The sequence below is a fragment of the Gasterosteus aculeatus genome, chromosome 7 (assembly GCF_964276395.1).
Source record: "Gasterosteus aculeatus chromosome 7, fGasAcu3.hap1.1, whole genome shotgun sequence".
NCBI classification, from domain to species: domain Eukaryota; kingdom Metazoa; phylum Chordata; class Actinopteri; order Perciformes; family Gasterosteidae; genus Gasterosteus; species Gasterosteus aculeatus.
In genome coordinates, this window is record NC_135694.1 from 3,779,601 (window position 1) to 3,803,388 (window position 23,788).

General features: G+C 47.9%; 4 protein-coding genes across 10 annotated transcripts; 2 read left to right on the forward strand and 2 right to left on the reverse strand.

Moving 5' to 3' along the window:
* Positions 1-1,726: 1,726 nt before the first annotated feature.
* On the forward strand, positions 1,727-15,667 carry slc7a8a (solute carrier family 7 member 8a). 4 transcript variants are annotated; one of them, XM_040181182.2, is made up of 12 exons: positions 1,727-2,177; positions 2,317-2,517; positions 6,509-6,713; positions 8,493-8,644; positions 11,261-11,386; positions 11,957-12,110; positions 12,464-12,587; positions 12,778-12,881; positions 12,967-13,063; positions 13,144-13,293; positions 13,406-13,583; positions 13,754-15,667. In XM_040181182.2, exons 2-12 carry the CDS (start codon positions 2,385-2,387, stop codon positions 13,906-13,908), a joined length of 1,578 nt encoding a protein of 525 aa, XP_040037116.2. In that variant the 5' UTR covers positions 1,727-2,177; positions 2,317-2,384; the 3' UTR covers positions 13,909-15,667. The 4 variants fall into 4 exon arrangements, with proteins under 4 accessions (XP_040037116.2, XP_040037122.2, XP_040037117.2 ...); XM_040181188.2 differs by having other exon boundaries at positions 1,800-1,983; XM_040181183.2 differs by having other exon boundaries at positions 1,845-2,138.
* Positions 15,668-16,247: 580 nt separating this feature from the next.
* On the reverse strand, positions 16,248-18,088 carry nedd8 (NEDD8 ubiquitin like modifier). The gene is made up of 4 exons (XM_040181193.2): positions 17,875-18,088; positions 17,730-17,777; positions 17,552-17,634; positions 16,248-17,309 (listed from the first exon to the last, which is right to left on the reverse strand). The coding sequence occupies exons 1-4, from the start codon at positions 17,890-17,892 to the stop codon at positions 17,183-17,185; spliced, it is 276 nt and encodes a 91-aa protein (XP_040037127.1). The 5' UTR covers positions 17,893-18,088; the 3' UTR covers positions 16,248-17,182.
* gmpr2 (guanosine monophosphate reductase 2) lies at positions 18,074-21,405 on the forward strand. 4 transcript variants are annotated; one of them, XR_013468157.1, is made up of 10 exons: positions 18,085-18,359; positions 18,736-18,838; positions 18,989-19,108; positions 19,209-19,292; positions 19,380-19,553; positions 19,639-19,720; positions 19,836-19,942; positions 20,016-20,218; positions 20,341-20,613; positions 20,645-20,786. XR_013468157.1 is itself a non-coding variant. In XM_040181189.2 (9 exons), exons 2-9 carry the CDS (start codon positions 18,752-18,754, stop codon positions 20,528-20,530), a joined length of 1,047 nt encoding a protein of 348 aa, XP_040037123.2. In that variant the 5' UTR covers positions 18,074-18,359; positions 18,736-18,751; the 3' UTR covers positions 20,531-21,405. The 4 variants fall into 4 exon arrangements, 3 of the variants coding, with proteins under 3 accessions (XP_040037123.2, XP_040037124.2, XP_040037125.2); XM_040181189.2 differs by having other exon boundaries at positions 18,074-18,359; positions 20,341-21,405; XM_040181190.2 differs by having other exon boundaries at positions 18,231-18,369; positions 20,341-21,405.
* Positions 21,404-23,771, reverse strand: LOC144410227 (uncharacterized). Its single transcript, XM_078105627.1, has one exon. The coding sequence runs from the start codon at positions 23,198-23,200 to the stop codon at positions 21,725-21,727; it is 1,476 nt and encodes a 491-aa protein (XP_077961753.1). The 5' UTR covers positions 23,201-23,771; the 3' UTR covers positions 21,404-21,724.
* Between the last annotated feature and the right edge of the window lie 17 nt (positions 23,772-23,788).

Here is a 23,788-nt window from a genome sequence, read left to right on the forward strand (position 1 = left end):
ACACGGCACTCCTCCAGTGCCTGGAAATCACGTCTCTTTATTTGATCGTTTGTTGCGTACGCTTTGACTCGTGCCCAAACGTTTCTCAGTCAGGGGGCTTATTGCTCTCCTGCAGAACATGTTGAGAGCCCCCTCTTTGTCCATGTGTCATGTCGGCTCGGACGGCCGAGTAAGCTCATCACAGACCAAAGCACACACATGTCCAACTAAACTCAAGCTATTTATTGACGGGAAGACGTGTGACTTCTGCAAATACCCCCCCAGGTTTGTTGAGTGTCAGTTCAACTAATCAAACTAAAAACAGCTTAAGATATTTCACATTCAGCAACCATTGGCCAATAAATCAACACAATAAAAATGAAGCCTATATAAGCTAATGGTTCCATTTCCTGAAGTAATTATTTTATCAGATCCTTTTATCCTGCTGTAAATAACGCAATCAGAAGCTGATCCGATTCCATCAAGTAAACAGTGCCAAATGGATGCTGTTTGGATTCAATCAGTGTGCCGGGAACCGACGCCATTGACACCATCAGAGCCCAAAGGGTCATTATATTTGATCAGAAAGCCTTCCTATGGACATATTGATCAGCAGATTTCCTGACATCAGGTCACTTGAAAACAACATTTGTGGTCTCAAGATTGCAGAAACTTGAAATACCGACAAAGAATGAACTGCTGAGTACATCATAAACTCCAGCGGCCTCCAACCAAGAAGCGACATAATCAGAGAGATCAATTATAAAGCTAAACAGCAGCTTGTGTGGGTTAACGGTGCCCTGTGGTGAGCGTGACCATCCCGCAGGAGAGGGAAGCTTGTGAGCGAACGGTCGAGCACGTGCACGGCCAGTGAGCCGTGTGCACCCCTTCCTGCTTCACTGACCAGGTACATGCAGGATCACTTTACCGAAACCCACACCTGTCCAATGACTTGATTTGGCTGCATCCAACAGTTGTTCCAGTCCAATTCATTCTTTTATCGTTCTAAAGTCAACAAAAAAGAGGTATAAATAATGCTAGAATTGTTTTTTCAACAATGAGGTGTACTTTCGTTCTCATCTTTAAAGAATGAGGAAATAACTTTGCTTCTTTGGCTGAATGCGTATCCTGATTTAAAGGCAAAGACACTTTGACACCAGAGCGATTTTCTTTTTAGTCACTTTGCTGTTATGCATAACTTCACAGTTGCTCACAGCATGGACAATAGTCCCCAAAATGTCCTCGGAAAGATAAAAACGCCGGACACGCTTCTGCAGGGAGGACAAATATCGAACAAACGGCAAACTGGCATGATTGGTCCTATTGATGCTATGTGAAATCATTCACTAAAAGCACCCTGTTTTTGACTGCATGCAAGGTCACGCCTCAGGTGACGTTATCATTTGAATTCAGATGGGGGGAAACCAAGCAGCGATGAGCGCACAGGATGGACACACACCAGCAGCCTTGCATCACATTGAGCGACTTCTTGTCAAAAGGGCTAAATATAGAAGCAGTGCTGCATCTTGAATAGTAAGTGTGAGCGAGGAAGCTTCTCTTCTCGCGCGCGTGAGAGAGAGAACAGACTGTTCGAGGAAGTGCGGCGGACAAACAAGTGCACGTGAGGGATTACCGGTGTCCCTGAAAGCATCATCTCTGTTGTTTTTTCATGCACAAGCTGCCTTGTTTGGGGAGGAATCCATTGGCGGCATTAGCAGCAGCAGAAGTGCTTTGGGAGGAACAGCTGATGGTTGGGAGAGAGATGGGAGGGTCCGCGGTGGGGGGGTATTAATCCAGTTTTGGAGTGGGCGGGGTTTGGGGGGGAGGGGGGGGGGGCGGCGCTACTGTATTAATACGTAGAAGACCATGGAGACTCCAATGCAACCTTTTCCGTCTGGATTAAACACAGGTCGGATGTGCGTGAGGCGGAACCTGAACGGCTTCTGGTTGTGCGCAGAGAGGATGCGTTTGTGTCTCCTGCTCACACCTGGGAACAAGGAAACGGTGACAGCTTTTTGTAGTTTTTGAAATATTTGACACACATCATTTATTTCCTCGTGTGGCTTTCAAGCAACTCCATGGGAATATGCGCTTTTTTGTGGACTTGATGCGCGTTTAGAACCCGGACCTGTAGCGCCAAAGCAGCCACCCGAGCAGAGGTGATTGTGTTGCATGTGAGCTGCACTCATACCTTTTAGGTAACGTGCGTCGGGGCCGAAGGACACGTGACTCCCCAACTGCCTGAACTTGATTAATTCATTTATTTTATTTTTGTGTGAATACATTTCATTGATTCGTTTAGTGTAAAAAAAAAAAACACACACCTTATTGCCCCAGGTTGCTGACTGCGCAATAACTTCGGCACCAACAAAAACAACAACAACAAAAGTCCAATCGGCCTCAAAATGACGGACGGTGCTCGGAAGCGCAGCGGCACGTCGGGCTCCGCCGGGGATGCTGCCGGCGAGAAGGACTCCGGCGGCGGCGTGGCCCTCAAGAAGGAAATCGGTCTGGTGAGCGCCTGCGGAATCATCGTGGGTGAGTTACTCCTTCCGGGACTTTCCCTGTCGTGGATCCGAACAGTCTTCGTGTTTGTTGCGCGTAGTAGAGCCAACAGTTAAATGAGGGCGGGGAGGGGGGTGTTGTGTGTTTTCAGTGTCATGACCTTTATGCAAGGCAGTCAATGAGGAGCTTTACGTTTATGATGCGTGGGTGTTTCGCGATAAGGAAGCAGCGAACGTGACCTACAGATGTGCGCCGTGCACGCGGACAGCGGTTGGCGCAAACGCAACGTAGTAGTCCGCAGTCTGGAATCGGTCCCGATTAAGGCCCAATTCACAACAATGTGGATCACAGGACTGACTCACTTGCGTTTGAAATAAACAAATATCTAAGTCTGACTTCAAACTTCAAAAGTGCACTGTGCTGATTGTGCACGTGGAGCCCGGTGATGTAATCAGTGTTTCCTTGGATGCACCTAATCTAAGTCACTCTATTTCATACAATCTCGTTACGGTTGAACCCAATTAAATGATGATGCCGATGTATCATTAACAATCTAGCGCAGCTGTGTTGACCTTATCTTTGGAACACATTATCTTTGTTTATTGTTCTGAATCTTCATTCACTACAATAAACAAGACATTCAGACAGCAGGTGGATCGATACGAGGTGTCCAGGTGAATGTGTGTGTGTGTGTGTGTGGTCTGACCTTGGCGGGATGAAGAGTATAGGGACTGACTCATTCGCTCCTGCGTTTCCATGGTAACGGGAGGAGAAAAGGGAGAGAGAAATGAAGAGCAGCTTTGAAAGTGTTGTCGAGAAGGTTGCGTTCTTTCTTACTTTGTGATTTACAGCTTAAACCTCTTGCGAAGGTCTTTCTCAAGTTTAACCCATATACACACATTTCTCTAGAAAGAAGGCGGCGATCGTGTCCGGAGATGATTGCAGAGAGCTGCCGACGTCTCTTTCCCCAGTTGCCCCACACTCGAGCGTATCTGCACGACAGCATGTAGATAACGCCGCTGATTGAACCGTTTTACGGGCCAGATGTAAAGAAACCGGCCCGGCGGCGTTAATCCGCTCACGCAATCTGAGGGGGGATTACTTTACGGCCGTGCAGAGTCCACGCCGCCCGGCCGAGTCACCGGACTGTTCTTGGCAGCCTCTTTTTTTTCTCCTTGACCAAGGTCACTCATTCACGGTCATGTTCAGGCCCGCCGGCCCCGTCAGGTGACTCGTCTGAGCCTGAACACGGCCCGCTGGGTTTCCATGCAAACGGCCCCGAGCTCACGGGGGACACTAAGCGGTTTCAGGCCCCATTGTGCAGTACACACACACACACACACACACATGAATCCAGAAATGTGCAGAATCAGGAGTTGGGAACTTTACTTGGAGGAAGGCCCTGCCCTGATAATGCTGTTTTTATTAGCTTGCCCGGCTTAGCCATGTCTGAGCCAGTGTGTTCTGTAATTGGGTTGCTGCACACATTTCAATTTCATAAAACGCGTGCGCTCGGCTCTGTGCTACCGCAGCGGCTTCATGTCTCTTAAATCCCGAGCCGACAGAAGCTGCGATGGCGCCCGAACCTTCCCCTTTCTCTCGAATTGCCTCGCCGTCGTGGATTGATTTGCCGCTATAATAACTCGCGCGAGGCCCCTCGGGCCCCGCAGGGTCCGTCAGCGTCTGGCTGGGGGCCAGGCAGCAGGTTGCCTCAGCTTGGTGGCTGTTTGAACAGGGCTTTAACGGCGGGTGGAAATGCAAGCACTAATCCAAGAGAGGCTTTATGAAGGGTGATTATATCATAAGGCTGCACAAACACACACACATGCTCGTTAATATTCATAGTCCGCTGCTGTCGATCACATGTCGTGGAGGCAAACTAATAACTCCAATCGGTTGTGTCTCTCTTGTGTTGCATGTTTGGCCTCCACTGGGACAAGGGGATCATAGCAAAGATGATGAGAGAAATTGATTGGCTTATTACAAATTATAAACGATAATGGGAAAAAAAATGCTGGTTGTGATGTCTTAGATAGTCGCTGCAGTCTGAAGGCATCTAACAGAAGTCCAGGAGAAGCAGAAAATGTGTGCTCGGGGCCCATGTTAAGGGCCAAGCCTCTTCCTCTGCAAAGCCACAAGCCGATTACAAACAAAATATCCTGTGCTGCAAGAGGCTGAGGCCTGCTGAAAAAAAAAAAAGAAGATCCACAAATATGACAAAGAGCTTTTGGTTCTGATTTGATGTTCACGTTTTAAATATCATGTTCTCTCTTGGCCTTTTGTGGAAGACAAACAGATGTTTAAAAAAAAAAAAAAAGAAACGACGACCACGAGTACAGGAAGCCTAAAGCGATTCCACAGAGTCAGCATGTCTCGCACGCTTCAGCGCTACGCAGCAAATGTCGCCGACGCGCAACATGCAAGCGTGCACATTTGCTCAACCTGAAATAAATGTCTCGTAATGAACCCGTTCAAACCAGAACCAGCACGCCGCTTTCATCCGCTTCTGCAAACCGTAAGCACATCAGGGAGTTTGAGGAAAGTGCTGAGTTGAGGCATACTTTGCCCCCCGCGCCCAGATGTCAAAGGTCATCCGCTAACGACCACTGTGGACATAAAGATGTCCATGTCATCAGCGGTGTGAGGTTTTTTGTTGTTACCTTTCCTTTCTTTCTTTTTTTAACCTTTTTTTACATTTTTACCACATATTCACGTGGAAGCGGTGACAGTGTCGTCATGCTTTTCAGTCCAGCGGTTTGGCATATATTCATGTATTTTAGAATATAATTGATCAGAGGAGGCAGGTAAAGAGTGACTTTCTTGCAGCCTCTTTCTGGGTGTCGCCATATCAGCATTTCAGTGTATTGCTCCAAACTCATCTGATGATTTGTGTTATTGATTGATCTTTGGTTTGTAGTAGTTGAGTTTTCTATTAATTATATTTGTGTGCTTGAAATAGTTGAGAGACCTGAAGTAATCAAAATCTGTCTAATACCTTAATATGTTTTAGTTCATTGTCAGTTGTAGCATAAAAGATGAACCCCATAAACTCTGCACGCCGTTTAACTCTGCAGGAAGTTACTATTCATACCTTTTGATATTTGTGCTGTAAAATTGTAATCTCACCCTATCATTCAGTCACCGTCCTCGACCTTCAACCTTTGAGCCTGACACCTTTTCATTGCCCCCCCCCCTCCCCGTTTCAAGCTCCGTCAGACCCGGTCAGCTGAATCTGATTGGAGGATAATCTCGCCGGCTTTCATGTCGCTCCAGAACCCCCGACGGCCCCGACGGCCCGTCCCTCTATCTTTCAGTTCCTGCGTAAAATACCGGGCGCTCTGATGCTCATTGAATCTGCCAGGGAATTATTCTCCCCCCTCTGCGTCTACCTCTGACCCCCCCTCCCCACCTCCTCTCTCTCTTTGTACTCTTTCACCCCACTCGGTCTCGTGCCATCTTATCCTTACTGTGCAAAGTCAGCAGATTAGAAGTTCCTTTTTCTACCCCGATGCCTCCGCCGCTACAGCTCAGTCGCTCAAACTGTGCAACTAGCAGTCTCCCGTTGGCATGTTGTGTGTCACCTCATTGTATGTTGCACAAACAGGAATGCAATTATGTACGTTTGGGATCTTAAACCGTGACCTCTTAGGTTCTTGTTGTCCCAGTTTGTATGGGAATTAAACAAAAATATAACAATCATTCAGTGAGCGTGTTAGCGGTTGGACGAGGGCCCTTTTCAAGTTTAGTATTAATGCTAAGCTAGGCTAATTTCCCTCGCTGTTCGATGCTTTCGAGCTCAGGCTGTGACAACAGGTGGCTCTTGGGGCCTCCACCTTCTCAAAGGTTAACCAGAGCTACAGAAGTGACGTAGCGATGATGTAATGCCTCGAAGTTGTGAACGGTACTTTGCTTTCAGCTCTGCTTATTCCCAAACGTAAAGCCCGAAGCTCCTCAAAGCTGACAACGACCTCTTTTTTTCAACCTGCACTGACACCAGACGCCTCTCTCTCTCCCTCTCCGCCAGGTAACATTATCGGCTCGGGTATCTTCGTCAGCCCGAAGGGAGTGATGGAGAACGCCAGCTCCGTGGGCATGGCCCTGATCGTCTGGATCGTCACGGGCGTCATCACGGCCATCGGGGCGCTGTGCTACGCCGAGCTGGGCGTCACCATCCCCAAGTCGGGGGGAGACTACTCCTACGTCAAGGACATCTTCGGAGGGCTGGCCGGGTGAGACGTTCAGTCATCTGCTCGTAGTTTGGAAGCCATCAGAGGGGCACTCGGGTGGGTTTTTTATGAGATTACGAGCCGCCCCTAGCAAAGTTATTTTAAGGCAAATGGTGGATTTGTTCATAATGAACATAAAAGCCGACAGTAACGTCTATTAAGGATGTGCCCCTTGTTCTTTTTGAAAAAGGCACATCCCAAACAATTAAAGTTAATTTGACGTGGATTCCGTTGAGCAGACCAACGTAGGCCGATTCTTCTCTTTATCCTGGTGGATGAGGCTGCTCATGTAGGTCAGCCATCTTCACCCAAAGCAGGCGGCCTGTTATTTGGAGTCAAGTGCAGAAGTTAGACAAACAAGCATTTATTAAAACCAGACGTTTAAACGGCGGACTCACAAATGGTTGGCTTTCAGGTAACCCGGCGGACGCTTGGGAACCGCGCTCTTTTCATTTCCGAGGAAAACAATATCGTTTGTTAGCGTGTATCTCACACACACTGTGCCTTTGGCCAGACTGTAAACACAGATCGGACCATTGTTTTTTCAACTATCACAAGAACACATATTATCGGGGTATTTCGGGAGAGGAATTCAACCAAACAAAACAGTCAATGATTGTTTCTATCCCTTTGTGCAGAAGCTATCAATACACATCAATGAACGCCTCCCTCCAGGGACCTCGTGGTCGGGTTTGAAGTGTTGGGGCCTCACCGCTTCCCCGCGCCCGCTGACTAGGATAAATAAATCCTGTTCAAGCGGTGTTTATTTTTCCGTTGTCCTGCTCCTTTTCATCCCCACGTAAACGTGTAAGTCGAGGAACCGCTCACATCAGCCCGTCGCACCTGGTGGAAAGGGCGGGCTGGTAGAAGAAGAGGAAGCGCTCGTAGCGGCAAACGCTTGAATGGATAACGTTTCAAGTACAAAGGCCGTTGTGCCGGACCACCGAGGCTTGTGATACGCCCATAATATGCAGGGTATAGGCTGCTACAGACGCCATGGGACGCAGTGATTGTATGAAATTATTAAGAGCGTGACTGTGAGTGACAACCAACCACAAAGTCCTATTTGTATAGAAGATCGTGCCTGCGTGAAGGGTTCAGTCAGCATTCAAACACAGCATTACATTTTTTACACACACATTCCGGCGAGAAACAATCCTGTCAACGCAGTCAGCTGTAACAATCCCTCATTATATGAGCTTTTTTAAGCTTTCAGGAAATTCCGTGCCAAAGCCATTCGTCTGGTTTCTCCTGCTACACTCGGCTAAACCCCTTTCCCCTGTCAGTTTTATACCGCAGCGAACACGCCCTGCCTAACGCGTCGCGCCGCTATATTGGCGGAACACGGTGTCTTCTTCGAGTATCAACTAGTTAAACAGGCTGATCGCGGCCTTTAAAGGCAGAATTAATCACCCAGCGGAGCCGCCAAACTGGAATACGTCACATGTTCAGGGTAAGGGTGCAATTGCTTACTGTTTCTTCCATCGAATGTTTTTGTGTTTCCCACCACGGTTCCTAAAGCCCAAGGGGACATCTCCAAACAGTTTACTACACTGACACAACTACAAAGACATTTGAGAGTACTGTGAGAGGCCCGGCCTGTGACTTTGAGTTTTTGAAATAACCCGCTTTGAATGGGATTCAGTAAATGGAAGGATGTAAATGTGCCGCGGGCCTTTGTGATGTGTTTCCTCCTGCGAGCTCTCCCAACACCCCGCTGCTTCTCCCCAGCCTCTGTGTTTCTAACCGCTTGTAACCCCCCACGTTTGTGTTCCTGCTCAGGTTCCTGCGGCTGTGGATCGCCGTGCTGGTGATCTACCCGACCAACCAGGCCGTGATCGCGCTGACGTTTTCCAACTACGTCCTGCAGCCTCTGTTCCCCACCTGCTTCCCGCCGGAGAACGGCCTGCGTCTCCTGGCCGCCGTCTGCCTCTGTGAGTAGCAACGCGCAGGGACTCTCAGCGACGAGCACCCGCGTGACCCGGGATTGGTGATGAGCCGCGTGGATTACGCACAAATTGGATGAAAGCCTGAGCTGCAGTTTTTCCGCAGTCATCAGCAGCTTCATTAAACGTCTTTAGGGTCTGTTATGAGTGGGCTTGCTGGCCCAAACGTTTAAAAAACTGCCAGTAAATCCATGATTCAAATAACGACAATTTATACATTCAGGGTTGAGAAATTGGTTGCCGAACAAAACTCATAAAAGTTCTCGTACTGCACAGTGCGCCTATCAGTCACATCTATTCAAAGCAGAGACATATTGGCTGAATTAAGACCTGATTCGTCCCGTTTCCACGACCCAGTTTCCCCCTCTCTTTTTTTTTCCTCTCTGAAGCTCTGTTGTTATTGAGCGCTCAGTCGGAGGTCGACTAGCATCGCTGAGCAGATAGCGAACTGCAGCACCGGGCAGTGAATCCGGGGAGACAAACGGATAAAGGTGTTTCGGTTGTTGATTTGAATCCCTCAACAAAGTTCACACACGCTGACCAAATACCGCAGGCAGCCTCCAGATAGACACTGGAGAAGTGTGTGTGTGTGTGTGTGTGTGTGTGTGTGTGTGTGCGTTGGCCTCTTGGATGATTACAAAACCAGGCTGTTCTCTGTTATTACCCATTAAGGTCAAATAAACATCCTTTTGGTGAGATTCAGGGAGGACAAATATGTTTTTAATCATCTTTTTGGGGAAGGGAAAAAAAAAGTTAAGCTAAAAAAAAAAAAGTAGTGTTGCTTCTCCCTTGAAACCATCGGCAGAGCTGTTGTTTTTTCCCTGGAGTTGGAAGGGACGTCATGTGACATGCTGTTCGCTGGCAGACGCCCGGTGTGGACCGACAACGAGGAAATCTCTCGACTTCCCGAAGGCGCGCACCGTGACACGCGCATCTCGATTCCCTCTGCTGAAGAGGATGTGTCGCTCCTTCAGCAGGACACCTCAAAAGCGTTTAAACAGATTCCATGTGCAGCAACTCGATGCGCTTAAAATTCTAAGTGGAGTATTTCCTTTGTCACTTTGCTTCCTTCTGGTTGCATCCAAACCTGTTTGCAGGCTTCTGAGATAATCCGCTCACAACGCCAACAGATACGTACGACTTTACCAGCAAACCCAAGATCGGCTGAGCAAAGCCGATGTCGCTCGTAGTTCTGGTAACTTCAACCTGCTCGGCGGAGGTTTGTCAAGGTGTTCCGTTTCCAAAACACGCGGAGGGGTTTCTCCCTGGGGGGGCGCCGCCTCTTTCCCGCAGGTGGCAGAGAGAGTCACTTTTTCCAGCAGCCTCGTGGTTAACCCAGCAGGTTTCTATGCACACACTTTGTATACTCAGCTTACGGACAGCGGCGCGGCCCCTCGGCCCCCCGCGTCTCCTGAGAAGCTGTTCCGCAGGTGCTTACTCGCGGCCCGTCAGTCGGCACGCAGAGGAGTAGCGGGGGTCACGCGTGTCGTCACCGGGACGCGGCGCGTTGCCGAAAGATCCCCCAGAACAACTTTGTTCTCACAAACCAAAGAGGTTCTGGGCGGCGACAGTGTTTATTTCAGTTCAGTTTCTCATTTCCTGTTTTTTAAAAAAAAAAATTAATTTTCTATGGGGAGAAGCGGCAGCTCGGCGGCTTCTCCCTTCACTAAAGAACTCTTGTTCTGTCTACTTGAAGAAACGTGGCAGGAAGTTTCTCCCCCACCAACCTAAAAACACGACATCGCTGCAGCAGCTGCAAACGAACCCGCTGTCACAGTATCCGGGCATGTCTGCTCATGCGCATCTGCCTTTTGTTCCCTGCAGTTATTTAATTAATGTGGTCAACTTAATCTCATCTCATATTCAATGGCACCCTTTTGGCCTGTTGCAGCAGCACAGATCAAATCCCTTATCTGCGCTTTATTGGTCATCGTCTAGTTCCTGATATGTTTTCACATGTTGTGCTTCTGGAGCTGCCAGAGGAGTGGAGTTTGTAATCTATGACAGAGATCAATTATTATGATACTTTGAGTTACAGAAGGTGGCGATTATGAAATACCTGCTCCACTACATGTGAGACGACAGGGATCCTGCAAGAGATAATGAAGTTCAATGCAATTATATGGCAACCGACTCCAAGGTCTCCACAGTGTCGACACACTGTGACACGTGTTTGAGTGTGTGGCTTTTCATCTCTCCCCTGACCTGAGATCTGCCCGGTTTCCAACGAGAAAACCGTACCGCCGCTTAAGTTCTTCTGTTGAGCTGAGTTTTACTTCCACGTACGATGCAGTGCCAGTTCCTTTATGAGCGCGTTACAACAGTCTACCATAAACCTCTAATCTATGCACTGTAATCGCTTCAGCCGTATTGCGCAGCCAAGTATTGTTCTACAGAGCGGCGCAAACATGCAACATCTCATAAAATGGAGTGCAGAATCTTCAGTTGCATTGCATTTCACAGATAGTTGAAAAAAAAAAATGATGTTTGCCGCAGCGCGCGGAATGATCTTAAAGCTCAGAGGACCCACGGACGGGGGCATCCGGGGTCAAATGAATCGGCGTTAACTCCGCGCTGTGCCGTGTTTCGTTTGTCCTCGTCCAGTGCTGCTGACGTGGGTGAACTGCTCCAGCGTGAGGTGGGCCACCAGGGTGCAGGACGTGTTCACCGCCGGCAAGCTGCTGGCCCTCGCCCTCATCATCGTCATGGGCCTGGTGCAGATCTGCAAGGGTAAGCTCGTGTCCACGCAAACGTCCCTCTCTCGTCCCTGCGGTCATTGGGGTCGCCTTAGGTCATCGGGGACTGTGTAGGCTCCCCGCGGCCCCCGGGGGGGGGGGGGTCGGCGAGTTTCCGCGGCTCCTTTCTTCTTGTTCAAACTCACATTGCTAACATCAGCACGCCATGGCGGGTTCGCTGTCCCAACATGGCCGAGGGCCAGTTATCACAAGGGGCCACAGAGACTGCGACCCCCTGAAACAACCGAATGAGGATTTCTGTCCGAGCCTTTGAAGTTACATGAAGAGTCCGCTGGCTGATTCGATGGGAGACTTTGCATCATGTACGGGGGGGGCGGCGGTATGTGGGGGTAGAAATACTTTAATGCTCTCTGAAAACACGGCTCGAGGGGGGGGGGATTACAGGAAGAATGCATCGAACGGCGGAGAATGTATAAAGGTGGCAAAAGATCGTTGAGGGTTTTTCTCAAACTTAAACCATTTTGGGATATTTCAAAACGCCTCCGTGCCAGACCAAAAAAATAAAAATATGTCCCCTCGTCTTTTGCATCTGCCCCACCTGCAGGAGAGTACTACTGGTTGGAGCCAGCCAACGCCTTCGAGCCTTTCCAGGAGTATGACGTGGGTTTGATAGCCTTAGCCTTCCTGCAAGGCTCCTTTGCCTACGGCGGGTGGAACTTCCTCAACTACGTCACAGAGGAGCTGGTGGACCCTTATGTGTAAGACACTTCACTCTGCTGCTCATATCTCATAAGTCACATTTCGTTCGCTTAAAAACGCCTTCCCGTGGTACAGAATGGAAAAAGTAGCCCGCCGCGTTTTCACCGATTTAGCAGCATTTTTTATTAAGCTCTCTGAAATGCAGCACTTTTCTGGTAGAATTTAGTGGTTTATTTCTTCATTTCCTCTGATTTCTTTTTATAACAATCCCACTTTTTTTTAATAACCCCGGTATCCATGAATGCACCTCCCGTAAGGTACAGCGCCTCTCTCCAAAACCCCCTCTGAGCCTCCTTTGTCTCTTCAACGCTCCTCCTCCTCTCCTTAACGTCGCTGCTTGCGTCGTCTCCAGGAACCTTCCTCGGGCCATCTTCATCTCCATTCCCCTTGTGACCTTCGTGTACGTCTTTGCCAACATCGCCTACGTCACAGCCATGAGTCCCCAGGAGCTGCTCGCCTCGAACGCCGTTGCCGTGGTGAGTATCACGTGACTGTGACACACACACACACACACACCTTCGGTAGTAGAATGCCGCCCTCTAGCGAGTCGGATCTGTTGGCACGAGGCCTTTTGAGCCTCAGTGGCTGCATTTTTCATGAGTTAAGCGCCTCTCAATTTGCCTCCTGTTATCTCCGACCTCTTGACCTCTAACCTCCGTCCTCCAGACGTTTGGCGAGAAGCTGCTGGGAGTCATGTCGTGGATCATGCCCATCTCTGTGGCTCTCTCCACCTTCGGGGGAGTCAACGGATCCCTCTTCACGTCCTCGCGGTAAACGAGTGAAATGAAAGCGCGTCGGCCTTGCGCGGTCTTCCTCTTTTTTTACGCCGTGTAAAACGCGGACGTGCGTTCGCAGGTTGTTCTTCGCCGGAGCCCGAGAGGGCCACCTCCCCAGCCTGCTGGCCATGATCCACGTGAAACGCTGCACCCCCATCCCGGCCCTGCTCTTCACCGTGAGTAGCTTCTCCCACCGCGGCACGCGCTCCCCATCACGGCGTCTCCTCAAGCTTCTCCTTCCTGCTTTCCTCCCCAGTGCCTGTCCACCCTGCTCATGCTGTGCACCAGTGACATGTACACCCTCATCAACTACGTGGGCTTCATCAACTACCTCTTCTACGGAGTCACTGTCGCCGGGCAGATCGTCCTGCGTATCAGACAGCCCGACATGCACCGACCGATCAAGGTCCGTTCGGGGCCTCAATAAGGGGGAGGGTTCAAAAGGTTGAATTGTTGCACAAACTACCGGACGGTCACATGAGTGTGATAATATTTGCCGCGTTCCCCCCCCCCTGCAGATCAGCCTCATCTGGCCGGTGATCTACCTCCTCTTCTGGGCCTTCCTGCTCATCTTCTCCCTGTACTCCGAGCCCGTGGTGTGCGGCATCGGCCTGGCCATCATGCTGACTGGCGTCCCGGTCTACTTCCTGGGAGTCTACTGGGACAACAAGCCGCAGTGCTTCGACGCGTTCGTTGGTAAGTTAGTCGTTTGCTAGTCAAAGTTGCCAGTGGTGAGATGAGAACGTTTTCACCCTGCACGATGAAACACACTTTTTTTCTTCATACATCTTTCTTCATACGTCATAAAAATTGCCCCTCAATTAAAAAGGCCTAAAAACCCTTTGCCCCCCCCCCTCTTCTCCCAGACAAGATGACGTACCTGGGCCAGAAGTTCTGCGTGGTGGTTTATCCGGCCATGGGCAACAGCGTCGAGAGCGGAGAGGAAGGAGAGGAAATGAAGGAGGCCCGGTCCCCTCTGTCCAAGGAGGACGGAGACCACCACAAGTCGGCGGACTGCTAAAAGTCTCCCGCTGCCACAAAATGAACAGACATGTGCAGAGGCGCGCACACACACACACACAAAAACATGCAAACGTACACAACAGTTTGTAGTGTATTAACACTTTGTCTTAAATATTTTGGTTTGGTTGCATATCAATCAATAATTTGTGTGCCAAATATAGATATTTAGAGTAATATGACCTCCAACTCTTCTGCCCGGGGTCTTTCAAAAGTGCAATACAGAAAGGTGCTTTCTTCAAAGAAAGGTCGTCTTCTCCTTACAGGCTTAATAAACAGACACATTGACACGTCTTCGTCCCGCTTCTCTTCCTCCGCACACTCCCCGCACACTCCTCGTGCACTACTATTTTAATTTGCTTTATCAACAGACTCTTGTTCTCCTGTGACGGCTGCACGCACACACACACACACACACGTTTCTTTGCGTTGTAAATGACGTCGCTTTGTCATCCACTCGACACACCAAAGCTGTATTTCGAGCAGAAAATCAGATCGAGACATTTCATGTTGAAGTTTAAGTACACTAAGTACTGTGTTGTTTTGAAGGTGACTGACTCTGAAATGTGTGTCTTTTTTTTGTAATTTACAGTAATTGTTTATATCATTTGAAGTATTTTGATGTTATTTTACTTTCAATATGTCAATTTTAGTTCTGTTAATATTCTTTTTTTTTCTACTCAACATCACATACATCTGGGCCTATTTTTTTTACTGCTGCTGTGTACACCTGAAAGCTGATGTGTGATCCGTGCTTTGCATCGGTTAATGTTGCACACTTCTAATCGATTGCCTTAACTTAGAAGACAGCCAGTATTTGGGTGCACATGCACCTCCGTTTTGAGGTAACTTCAATGTTTATGGAAGTAACAAAACAACAACAACAACAAAGTGGATTATTGTACACTACACTGGCAATCAACCCGTTAACTGCAAGTCCAGCGTGTTAAATAGAATAAATGAATAAGCAGGACATGATAGTGTTAACGTGCAAATCCCGACACTGACACGTGTGAATGCCTGCGTCATTTTTTTATTTTTCCTTTTTTAAGGAGGCATTGATTGTCTCACACGTTTTATGGAATAAGTATTTTTGTAGCTTACCATCTAGGTAGTGTTTGTTTGTTTTTTGTTCTTAATTTAGGTTGTGAAAATTAAAGCTTTACATTAAAGAAAAAGCCTTTTTTTTTATTCATACAATTGACTAGAAGAGATTTTAGTACGACACTAGAACACCCCTGAGTGAACCATTCTGTGTGTGTGTCTGGCAGTAGTTATGCATCTATACCCACGTCGTATTTCGTAGTGACAACATAACTCACATATACTCTTGTGTCTTCGGCCTTTCTATAATCTCTTAGCGTCTCAGGGCATCCCCACTTCCCTCTGTTTACACACAGTACACTGCCTAAAACCCCCAGAACGCCACAACTCAGCAGATCTGGTGGTCTGATGGAAAAATACAGCCTGTTAGTGCAAAATGTCTGTACTGGTGCTTCTAGATATTTATTTCCCTGGGAGTCCCAGAAAGCGATGACGAGACGGCGACAAGTGAATCTGTTAAACTATCAAGTATCGTCCAAGTTGGGCCAGTAACGTGTTGAACTGTAAAGGGGAACAGGGTGTCTTAGATGTCTTTATAAGTACAATGGATTGTGTTTTGTGGCTGTATGTATATTGTGTATTTACCGATCATACACAGATGTCTGTATATTGTCTCTTCGTAAATAAAGACCACTGACTACGGTTTGAATTTGTAACCCAAGGCCTCATTTATAGCCGTCTTTGTTCATTCCACTGTGCGATCATTTCAAAGTTTGTCATTTTCTTTGCTTTCAGTAATATTATAGTTATATTTCTTTATATTCATGATTTCAAGTTCTAACTTGTGACATGAACAATACATTTTTCAGCAAGACTCTCGTCTGTAAATGAATGAGGCCTGAGAATGTTTTCACCTCGAGAATCAAATGCTGCAACGTTACTGCAGTCACCTGTGCACTCAGAGCTTCACCGTTTAAACTCTACAGACGGTTGAACTGTGCCGATTGTGTTGCTGCTCAACGTTCCCCAACGAGCTGCAACTTCTTGCTGTAATTCAGACCCAAAAAGGCCTTCGATACGGTCGAAGTATGACGTTTTCTATGTTTTAACAAGCATATATTCTGATAATCAAAGTAGTTTTTCTCAAAGCGAGACAGCGGCTTACTATAAATCCTTGCCAGGTAAACATCTTATTTTTAAATCATTGTTTTTTTAGGTACAAATGTAAATGCATCAGGCGGCGTGTGTGTGATCTCAATAAAAAATGTAAGAATTTTCACCGGACTTCTGTTCAGCTGTTTTGAAAAATGAATTTATGACACCGAGTGGTGAATGGAAGTCATCAACATAAATGTATTTCACACCATCCTGTACACACTGGGGAGGTACACAGTGCTGACACAGCAATCCCAAAACTAATGTGGCTTCTCTAAACACACAAACAGACCTAACAACATCCATGTAAACTACAGTCCTTGTCTTTTTGTAAAAATAAAATGTACAATCAGCAAAAATCAACAAATTGCACTTTACAAATCAAATTCATACGAGTATCACTATGTTGAACATTATCCAACTGAATTGACAGTGTGTTCATCAACCAGGTGTAAAGCAAACTCTCCGTATTAGGAATCAGTGATGGGAGGTTTGCTTCCCACTAAAAGCAAACTGACTTGTCCTTCATTCATAGTTTTCCCACATCTCTCACAAATGGGCGCTTGGCGAGATAAAATCCCCCCCCTTTACTATGCGGACAAACCCTGTGGCCTCCGATGATAATACCTAGTGACTTGGGGCAACCTGCAGAAAACTGAATAAAACACGGCTGAAGCAGAAACGGGGGGTAGTTTGTGTCACACTCTGAATGCAAAGATGAATCCAAGGATGGCTTTCCCCTGAATCTTCTTTAAGTTACGATTATCTCCGTTTTTTTTGGAACGAATGCAGGCGGAGCCACAGAAAGAGTCAGAGAACAACCTGTACTCCTTTTTTTCTGTGGCAGTCAAATTAGCTCTCGTTTCTAAATCTTTGGCCGGACCTTTGTGTTATTCTTAAAGTAACTTTGCCTTCCCTGCCAGGGGCGCCTCCACGTGTACGTCTCGCCGTGACAATGTGACATTTGGGGGGGAATCGTGTTGCAGCACCTGCTCTGACTCATTCTACAAAGGGCTCCGTGTTGCCTGGGATACTGACAGCACAACACATTGCTGAGTGTCCCCCGGTGTACCCGGCTACAACGCAGTCTTTGAGCGCCGGGTTCCCGGAGGGAGGAGCAGCCGTCCTCCTCGCAGAGCGAGTACCAGATGGAGAACGGAGCCTCCCTGGATCTTATAGTCCGCTGCAGTTTTCTCATCGTTCCTGGAGGGGGCAAAAGGGACGGAAGGCAGAAGACGTCAGACAGCAGAAACACCCCCACATTGAAAACGGTGCATTTGTTTAGGACTACAATATGTGGGACCTAAAACAAACCACCAGTGATTCAGCGGGCTTTAGATACACAGAGTACTTGTGAAGAATCACTGCGTTGTTAAGTTAGTTAGCAGTGATCAACAAATGTTGCCAACATCAAAGAATCCAGAACATCTAAAGCTGATTCTTACATCTGTTTTCCACTGTAGATCAACCTCTGCTGCTGTGGAGGGATCCCTTCTTTCTCCTCCACCCTTTCTTTAATCCGCTCCACCTGGATCGAGATCAATGTAAAACGTGAACACACACTGAATAACGAGGGTAATCTCCGGCATACGGGGAGAATAAAAGACCATCAACGTTGTGTACCTTGTCTGTGGGCTCAATGTCGATCTCGATCTCTTTGCCCGTGAGCGTCTGAAATAACAAAAAGAAGTAAGAACCATTAAGACGTTTCTCGTTGGGTTCATGGTTAAAACGGAATAACGTTAACGTTACACTCGCTGGGCCTCACCTTTACTTTAATAAGCATCTTTGTTGCCTGGTCTTTATCAAATCAAGCGGAGCGGAAAGTATGACTATATCTGTATTGTACGATAATGATAATAATCATACGAGAGCTCTGTGAGTAAACTTGATATAACGTTGCATTCCCTTCCTGTGTGTCGCAGCGCTTCCGGCTGCACTTGTGTGCATGATACCAGTTCCGCTTCGACTTGGTTCCGGGCCTTTTCAGACTTTGCACTTGCTTCATTTACCGTCAAAGAAGGCCATAATTTCCCCAAACACATCTTTAATTAGCGTCCACAAAATAAACTATATTTCCATATATATTTGTCTACGGACAACATTTGCGCCGTGACGTAAAGCGAGTCTGACATCTGTAGTTTGTGCTTGTAGATACAAGCTAGCTGACCACCGATGTCCGTCCTCCTAAAGCTTCCCGGGCTCCGTGGATGACGAAACTAGCGGCTCGGACTAAATCAACGTGACTTTCCTGTAGGTAGCGGTAAATATATTTTCACGTATTTATCCAAAAGAACAACCCCTGCGTTAACTAATACATCATCTGTGCCGAGACAACTGTTTGTAATGCTAACATCTGTAACGTCAATCAAGTCGGTTGACACCATAACCTCGTAGTTTGACATCGGGACCGTGGTTCAGTGCGAATGGCGTTATGAACGACTATGGACCCGTTAGCTAGCTAATGAGCGAGCGAGCATAATAAATGGCCTTATTACGTGTCCACCAAGTAGTTATTACCGTTTTGGACCGGTTTGGAATCAGATAATGCCATTTGATGTCCATATTTGACAGTTTGTTATCAAGGAATGTGCGTTTTCTACTAAAATCCGATCTCACTCTCTTTCAGATTCCAGGCTCCCAAAATGCCTCGCATTGAGAATGACATCAAGCTGGACTTCAAGGATGTGCTCCTCCGTCCAAAGCGAAGCACCCTCAAGTCAAGGAGCGAGGTGTGTGAACCAGCTGAGGGTCTCTCTCTCTCTCTCTCTCCCACACAACGCCTGCCGCCATTAAAGATGGAGAGAGCAGCCAGCTGTGAATCACTGCTCAAGTGAATAGGACAAATCCACCAAAGTCCCATTTGTCTCACCTTTCCCCAGGTGGACCTAATGAGGAGCTACACTTTCAGGAACTCCAAGGGCACGTACAAAGGGATCCCCATCATCGCTGCCAACATGGACACCGTGGGGACCTTTGAGATGGCGCTGGCTTTGCACAAAGTAAACGGTGCATCACGGGGGATGTGTCTGTATCTAACAAAGAGAACACTGGGTCACAATTTATTTAAATGCTATGTATCTTCCCCCCCCCCGACACTAGTTCACTCTCTTCACCACGGTTCACAAACACTACTCCGTGGATGACTGGGTGGAGTTTGCGAAAAAGAATCCCGACTGCCTGAAGGTACTTACAGTGTTTATTATTATACCACCTCTACGCCAGGTCCTATTTGTTGTAACGCAGGTGTCCTCTTGTCCGTTTGTCCCTCAGAATGTAGCGGTCAGCACAGGGACCGGGGAAGGCGACTTTGACCGGATTTCAGCCATCGTGGGGGCGGTGCCACAGCTGCAGTACATCTGCGTGGACGTGGCCAACGGCTACTCCGAGCACTTTGTCCACTTCGTCAAAGACGTGAGGGAGAAGTTCCGCTCGCACACTATAATGGTCAGTGGACGTCTGCCTCCGAACTGCAGCGCGACGGGCTGGAAAGTGAATGTTCGCATTAATGATCATTCTGATTTGGGCTCAGGCAGGAAACGTGGTGACAGGCGAGATGGTGGAGGAGCTGATTCTGGCTGGCGCCGACATCATCAAAGTAGGCATCGGACCAGGTGAAACTGAGGGACATTTCTCTATGTCTACGTGTGTTTATATTAAAGTTACTATGAGGAACTTTCCTAAAGGAGAAAGAAAGTCATCTCCTGCCCCCTGTGTCTTCCTCTACAGGCTCTGTGTGCACCACCCGCAAGAAGACGGGGGTGGGGTACCCGCAGCTCAGCGCCGTGATCGAGTGTGCCGACGCGGCCCACGGCCTGGGGGGCCACATCATCTCCGTGAGTCACTCTCCCCTCTGGTCACCCGGTGATCTTAAATCAGGATTCCTAACGATGGGCTGGTCTCCCGCAGGACGGGGGGTGCACCTGCCCGGGAGACGTCTCCAAGGCCTTCGGCGCCGGCGCGGACTTCGTGATGCTGGGCGGCATGTTGGCCGGCCACTCGGAAAGCGGGGGGGAGGTCATCGAGAAGGGCGGCAAGAAGTACAAGCTGTTCTACGGCATGAGCTCCGACACGGCGATGCAGAAGCACGCAGGGGGCGTGGCCGACTACAGGTCAGAGCCCCGCCCCCCACGGATTTGGGGGGGTTAGATGGGTGATCGGGCTGTACGCAGTAAACAGTGTCTGAGAGGATAATCAAAGTGGGTTTTTTTCTTCTTCTTTTTCCCGCCACCAGAGCTTCGGAGGGGAAGACAGTGGAGGTCCCTTACAAAGGCCCGGTGGAGGGGACGATACGAGACGTCCTGGGCGGGGTCCGCTCCTCCTGCACCTACGTCGGTGCGGGCAAACTGAAGGAGCTGAGCCGCAGGACCACCTTCATCAGGGTCACCCAGCAGCTCAACACCGTCTTCGGCAACGACGGCTGAAAGTCCTTCGGATGCAGCGACGTGTCGACAACACGGCCCGTCTGACCGCGGGACGCCGCACACGGAGGAGGGAACAGACGTGCATATTAATGCTTTAAGCTACTTTGCATATTAATATTAATGCTTTAAGCTACTTTTACTATTTACAGTTATGGTCTGATGCAATTTCATTTGATGGGTTTTGACTTCCCAGACATATGTTTTGGAACTTGAGACTTTTTTTTCTTTTTCAAGGAGTGTTCCTGGATAGCAAAGAGCTAAACTAGTTTGTCTCTTTGCATGTTGTTCTTTTCCACTTGTATGCACATCTGCCGCTTCCTATCAACAGTAACCACGACAGGGCTTTATGCCCCCCGCTGAGATTCTGCTGTAAGCCAGCGCCAAACGCACATATACAAAAAACACTAATGTCTTAAATATAAAATGAATCTATTTAGAAATTCAACAATTCCATCGCTTTTTACATTCTTGCACTTGAATGTCTAATATTTAGTTTATTTTATCATTTCATACATATGTTATGGAACTACAAAGTAGGCAAATTATATTTTGAGATTTATATATACGGACCAGGATGTACCGAGTGCAGCACTAGAGAACACAGCAAGAAATATCCTCTTCTCTGGTTCCAGCTGCTCCAGTTCAGGACCAAAGTTTGTGTGGGCTTAATGTCAACAATGTGTGCATTTAAATTAATTTATGATTCTTCATATTCCTTTAAATTAAGCGGTTGTTCCTTGGAGGCTTTGAACGATGAGCACTGGTCTCACTTCACACACAGTCTTTATTTTTCTGCCACGAACTCCTTGATTTCATTTTTCTTACAGCTTTTAAATTCATTTGTTTAAAAAGGTCAATAAAAAACAAACATTCTACAATTGTTCCAGCTTTATTATTGATCGGATCATTTACAGTGTGAGTAAACTCACGTCAACACCAGCAGATGGAGACAAACACACAGAATCAATTTACATCTCTTCAATCAAAAGAAGGATAAAGGATTGCATTTAAGTACACAAGGTTCCTTTTGTCAACTAAAAATCACATCATTGGTTTATTACTGATTTCTTTGTTCGAAAAACTACTTAATGAATTGTCATAGACGTTAAATAGACGTTAACATTGAAGATAATTCCTGCCATGTACTTCTTTGATTTGTCTAATGGTGAGCAATGATCAGCAGTGTTCCACCCGTTAGTGAAGTTCACAAACCACCTCTGTGGTCCGAACATCATCATTAATTGCTCCACCAGCGCGAGGGTCGGGGATCAAAATGCCTCCAGTGAACGCCACAGAGGGGGGCTGAAAAGGGTTTAGCATAGTCTCCTTGTGGGAAATTGGGGCCTTTTTCTTTGTTATCTGAACAAAGGGGGCCAGGTTCTGTTTCTTGGGGTCCATCTTAATTGTGATTTTTTTGTCCCTCTGGCACCGTCCGCTTCTGCTGAAGAAGGACAGCGAGGAAGACCCAAAGTCCTGAACCACCTCCACCACCTCGGGTCGTGGTGCGACCTCAGCTCCGTGGTTCCCCTGATGTGTGATCGGCGTAGAGGAAACCCTGTGTGATGTGCCCAGTGGACGGTCATCATACTCTTCCCACGCGGTGGTGAGAGAACTCAGCTGGTTACCTTCACAGCACAGACCGTAGACAGGTCCCAACCTAATGTTATTCATTTGCTCTTTGTCACACAAGCCGACGGTCCAGTCAGAGTCTCGGGAAAGACTGACCATCCAACTTTGAGGTTCAGGAGCCGCCCGGGTGCTGCGGATTAGAAGAGTGGCAGAACACTGCCCCAACCAACTAGCGTGGAAAACCTTCCTTTTGTCTTTGGACAGTGACATGCCGGTGGCCAAAGTCTGTGGGTGAAAGGTCAGGTCCGACCAAGCGGCAGGGAGCTCTTGCTGGTCCTCTGGATTAACCAGAGTCAACAGCGAGCCCCAAAAGTCGCCCGCTTGCTTTAGCATTTTTTCCCCGTTCTGTCTCATCTCCTGGAGCAGTTTGTCCCGCTCACTGCCGGGCTCCAAGCCCCTCCTCAGGTCCACGGCCTTGGCCTTCTCCACGTCGTGGAACACCTGGGAATACATCTGCAGGAATCTGAAGGTGTCCTCCTCCTTCTGGGCTGCCTGCATGCTGCTCTTGCTGGTTTTGATCAACTGCGTGCGAGCAGACACTGAACTCTGGACAGCCGTCAGGGCGGCATCTCGCAGGAGCGTCACGGCCTCCATGAGACGCACGCCGGACCGAACAACCTTCTCTCTCTCACTCTTTTTCCACTTTTCCAGACTCAGGTTTTCCTCCGTCTGTAAGGCCCGCTGCTCGGCGTCAAGCTTCTCCTTGAGCTCTCTGTGGGCCGTGGAGAAGGTCTTCATGTTGTGTACGCGGTGCCGGTCCTCAATGGCGCAGGAAACGCACACACAGGTCAGGTCATCCAAGCAGTAGTACTCCAGGAGTTTGCCGTGTTGGGGGCATTTAGTGGACCCACACAAAGCCATCGGCTCGGTCAGAGGGTGCGTCTGCAGTAACACAGGCGTTGTCAGGTGGGCCTGGAGGTGCTGGACGCACATGGAGATCTCACACTTCATGCAGGTCTTCCGTGCCGGCTTCCTGTCCTCCCCAGTGCACATGTCGCACAGGATGACTCGCGGGTCCTCTGGTATGTTCTTGTCAGACATATTTTCAGAGGCAGGAAGTCCTGATTGGATTTTTCTTGAAAAATCAGTGTTGTCCGAATGATCCTGTGGCCCGTATAGGCAGAAAACGGAAAATGAAGTAAGATTTTGCTGAATTTAGTGGTTCACCTGTTTCGGATCTCTCAGTCTCCGGTCCGAATGCGCCGCACGTCAATTTTACTTGTGCTAAAGCAGAAGTTCAAGGGTTGGAACATGATCTTTGGACTCCAGGAGTCATATTCCTTTGATTGCACACCCATGGGAGTGGAATTTATTTTATAACTTTTTAAAACACAACAATGGAGCACCCACTCTCTGAGAAGTTCACAGCATTATCTTCAGATTGGGTTTTGATTAAAAAAAAACTTAAATGAGCACCACTAAATATTTGTATCCAACTAAATGCATCAATGGATTATCGTCAAAAACAAATCTGTATTTCAATAAAACCAGGTCGAGAAACATCTGCAGGGTTTAACCATATCTCGTTTAAATATATTTTATAATACATTTTAACTCATTTTAACAGCATTTGAAATGAACAAAAAGAGGGGAAAGCATCTCACTGTCAAACATTGTCAATGCATAGAT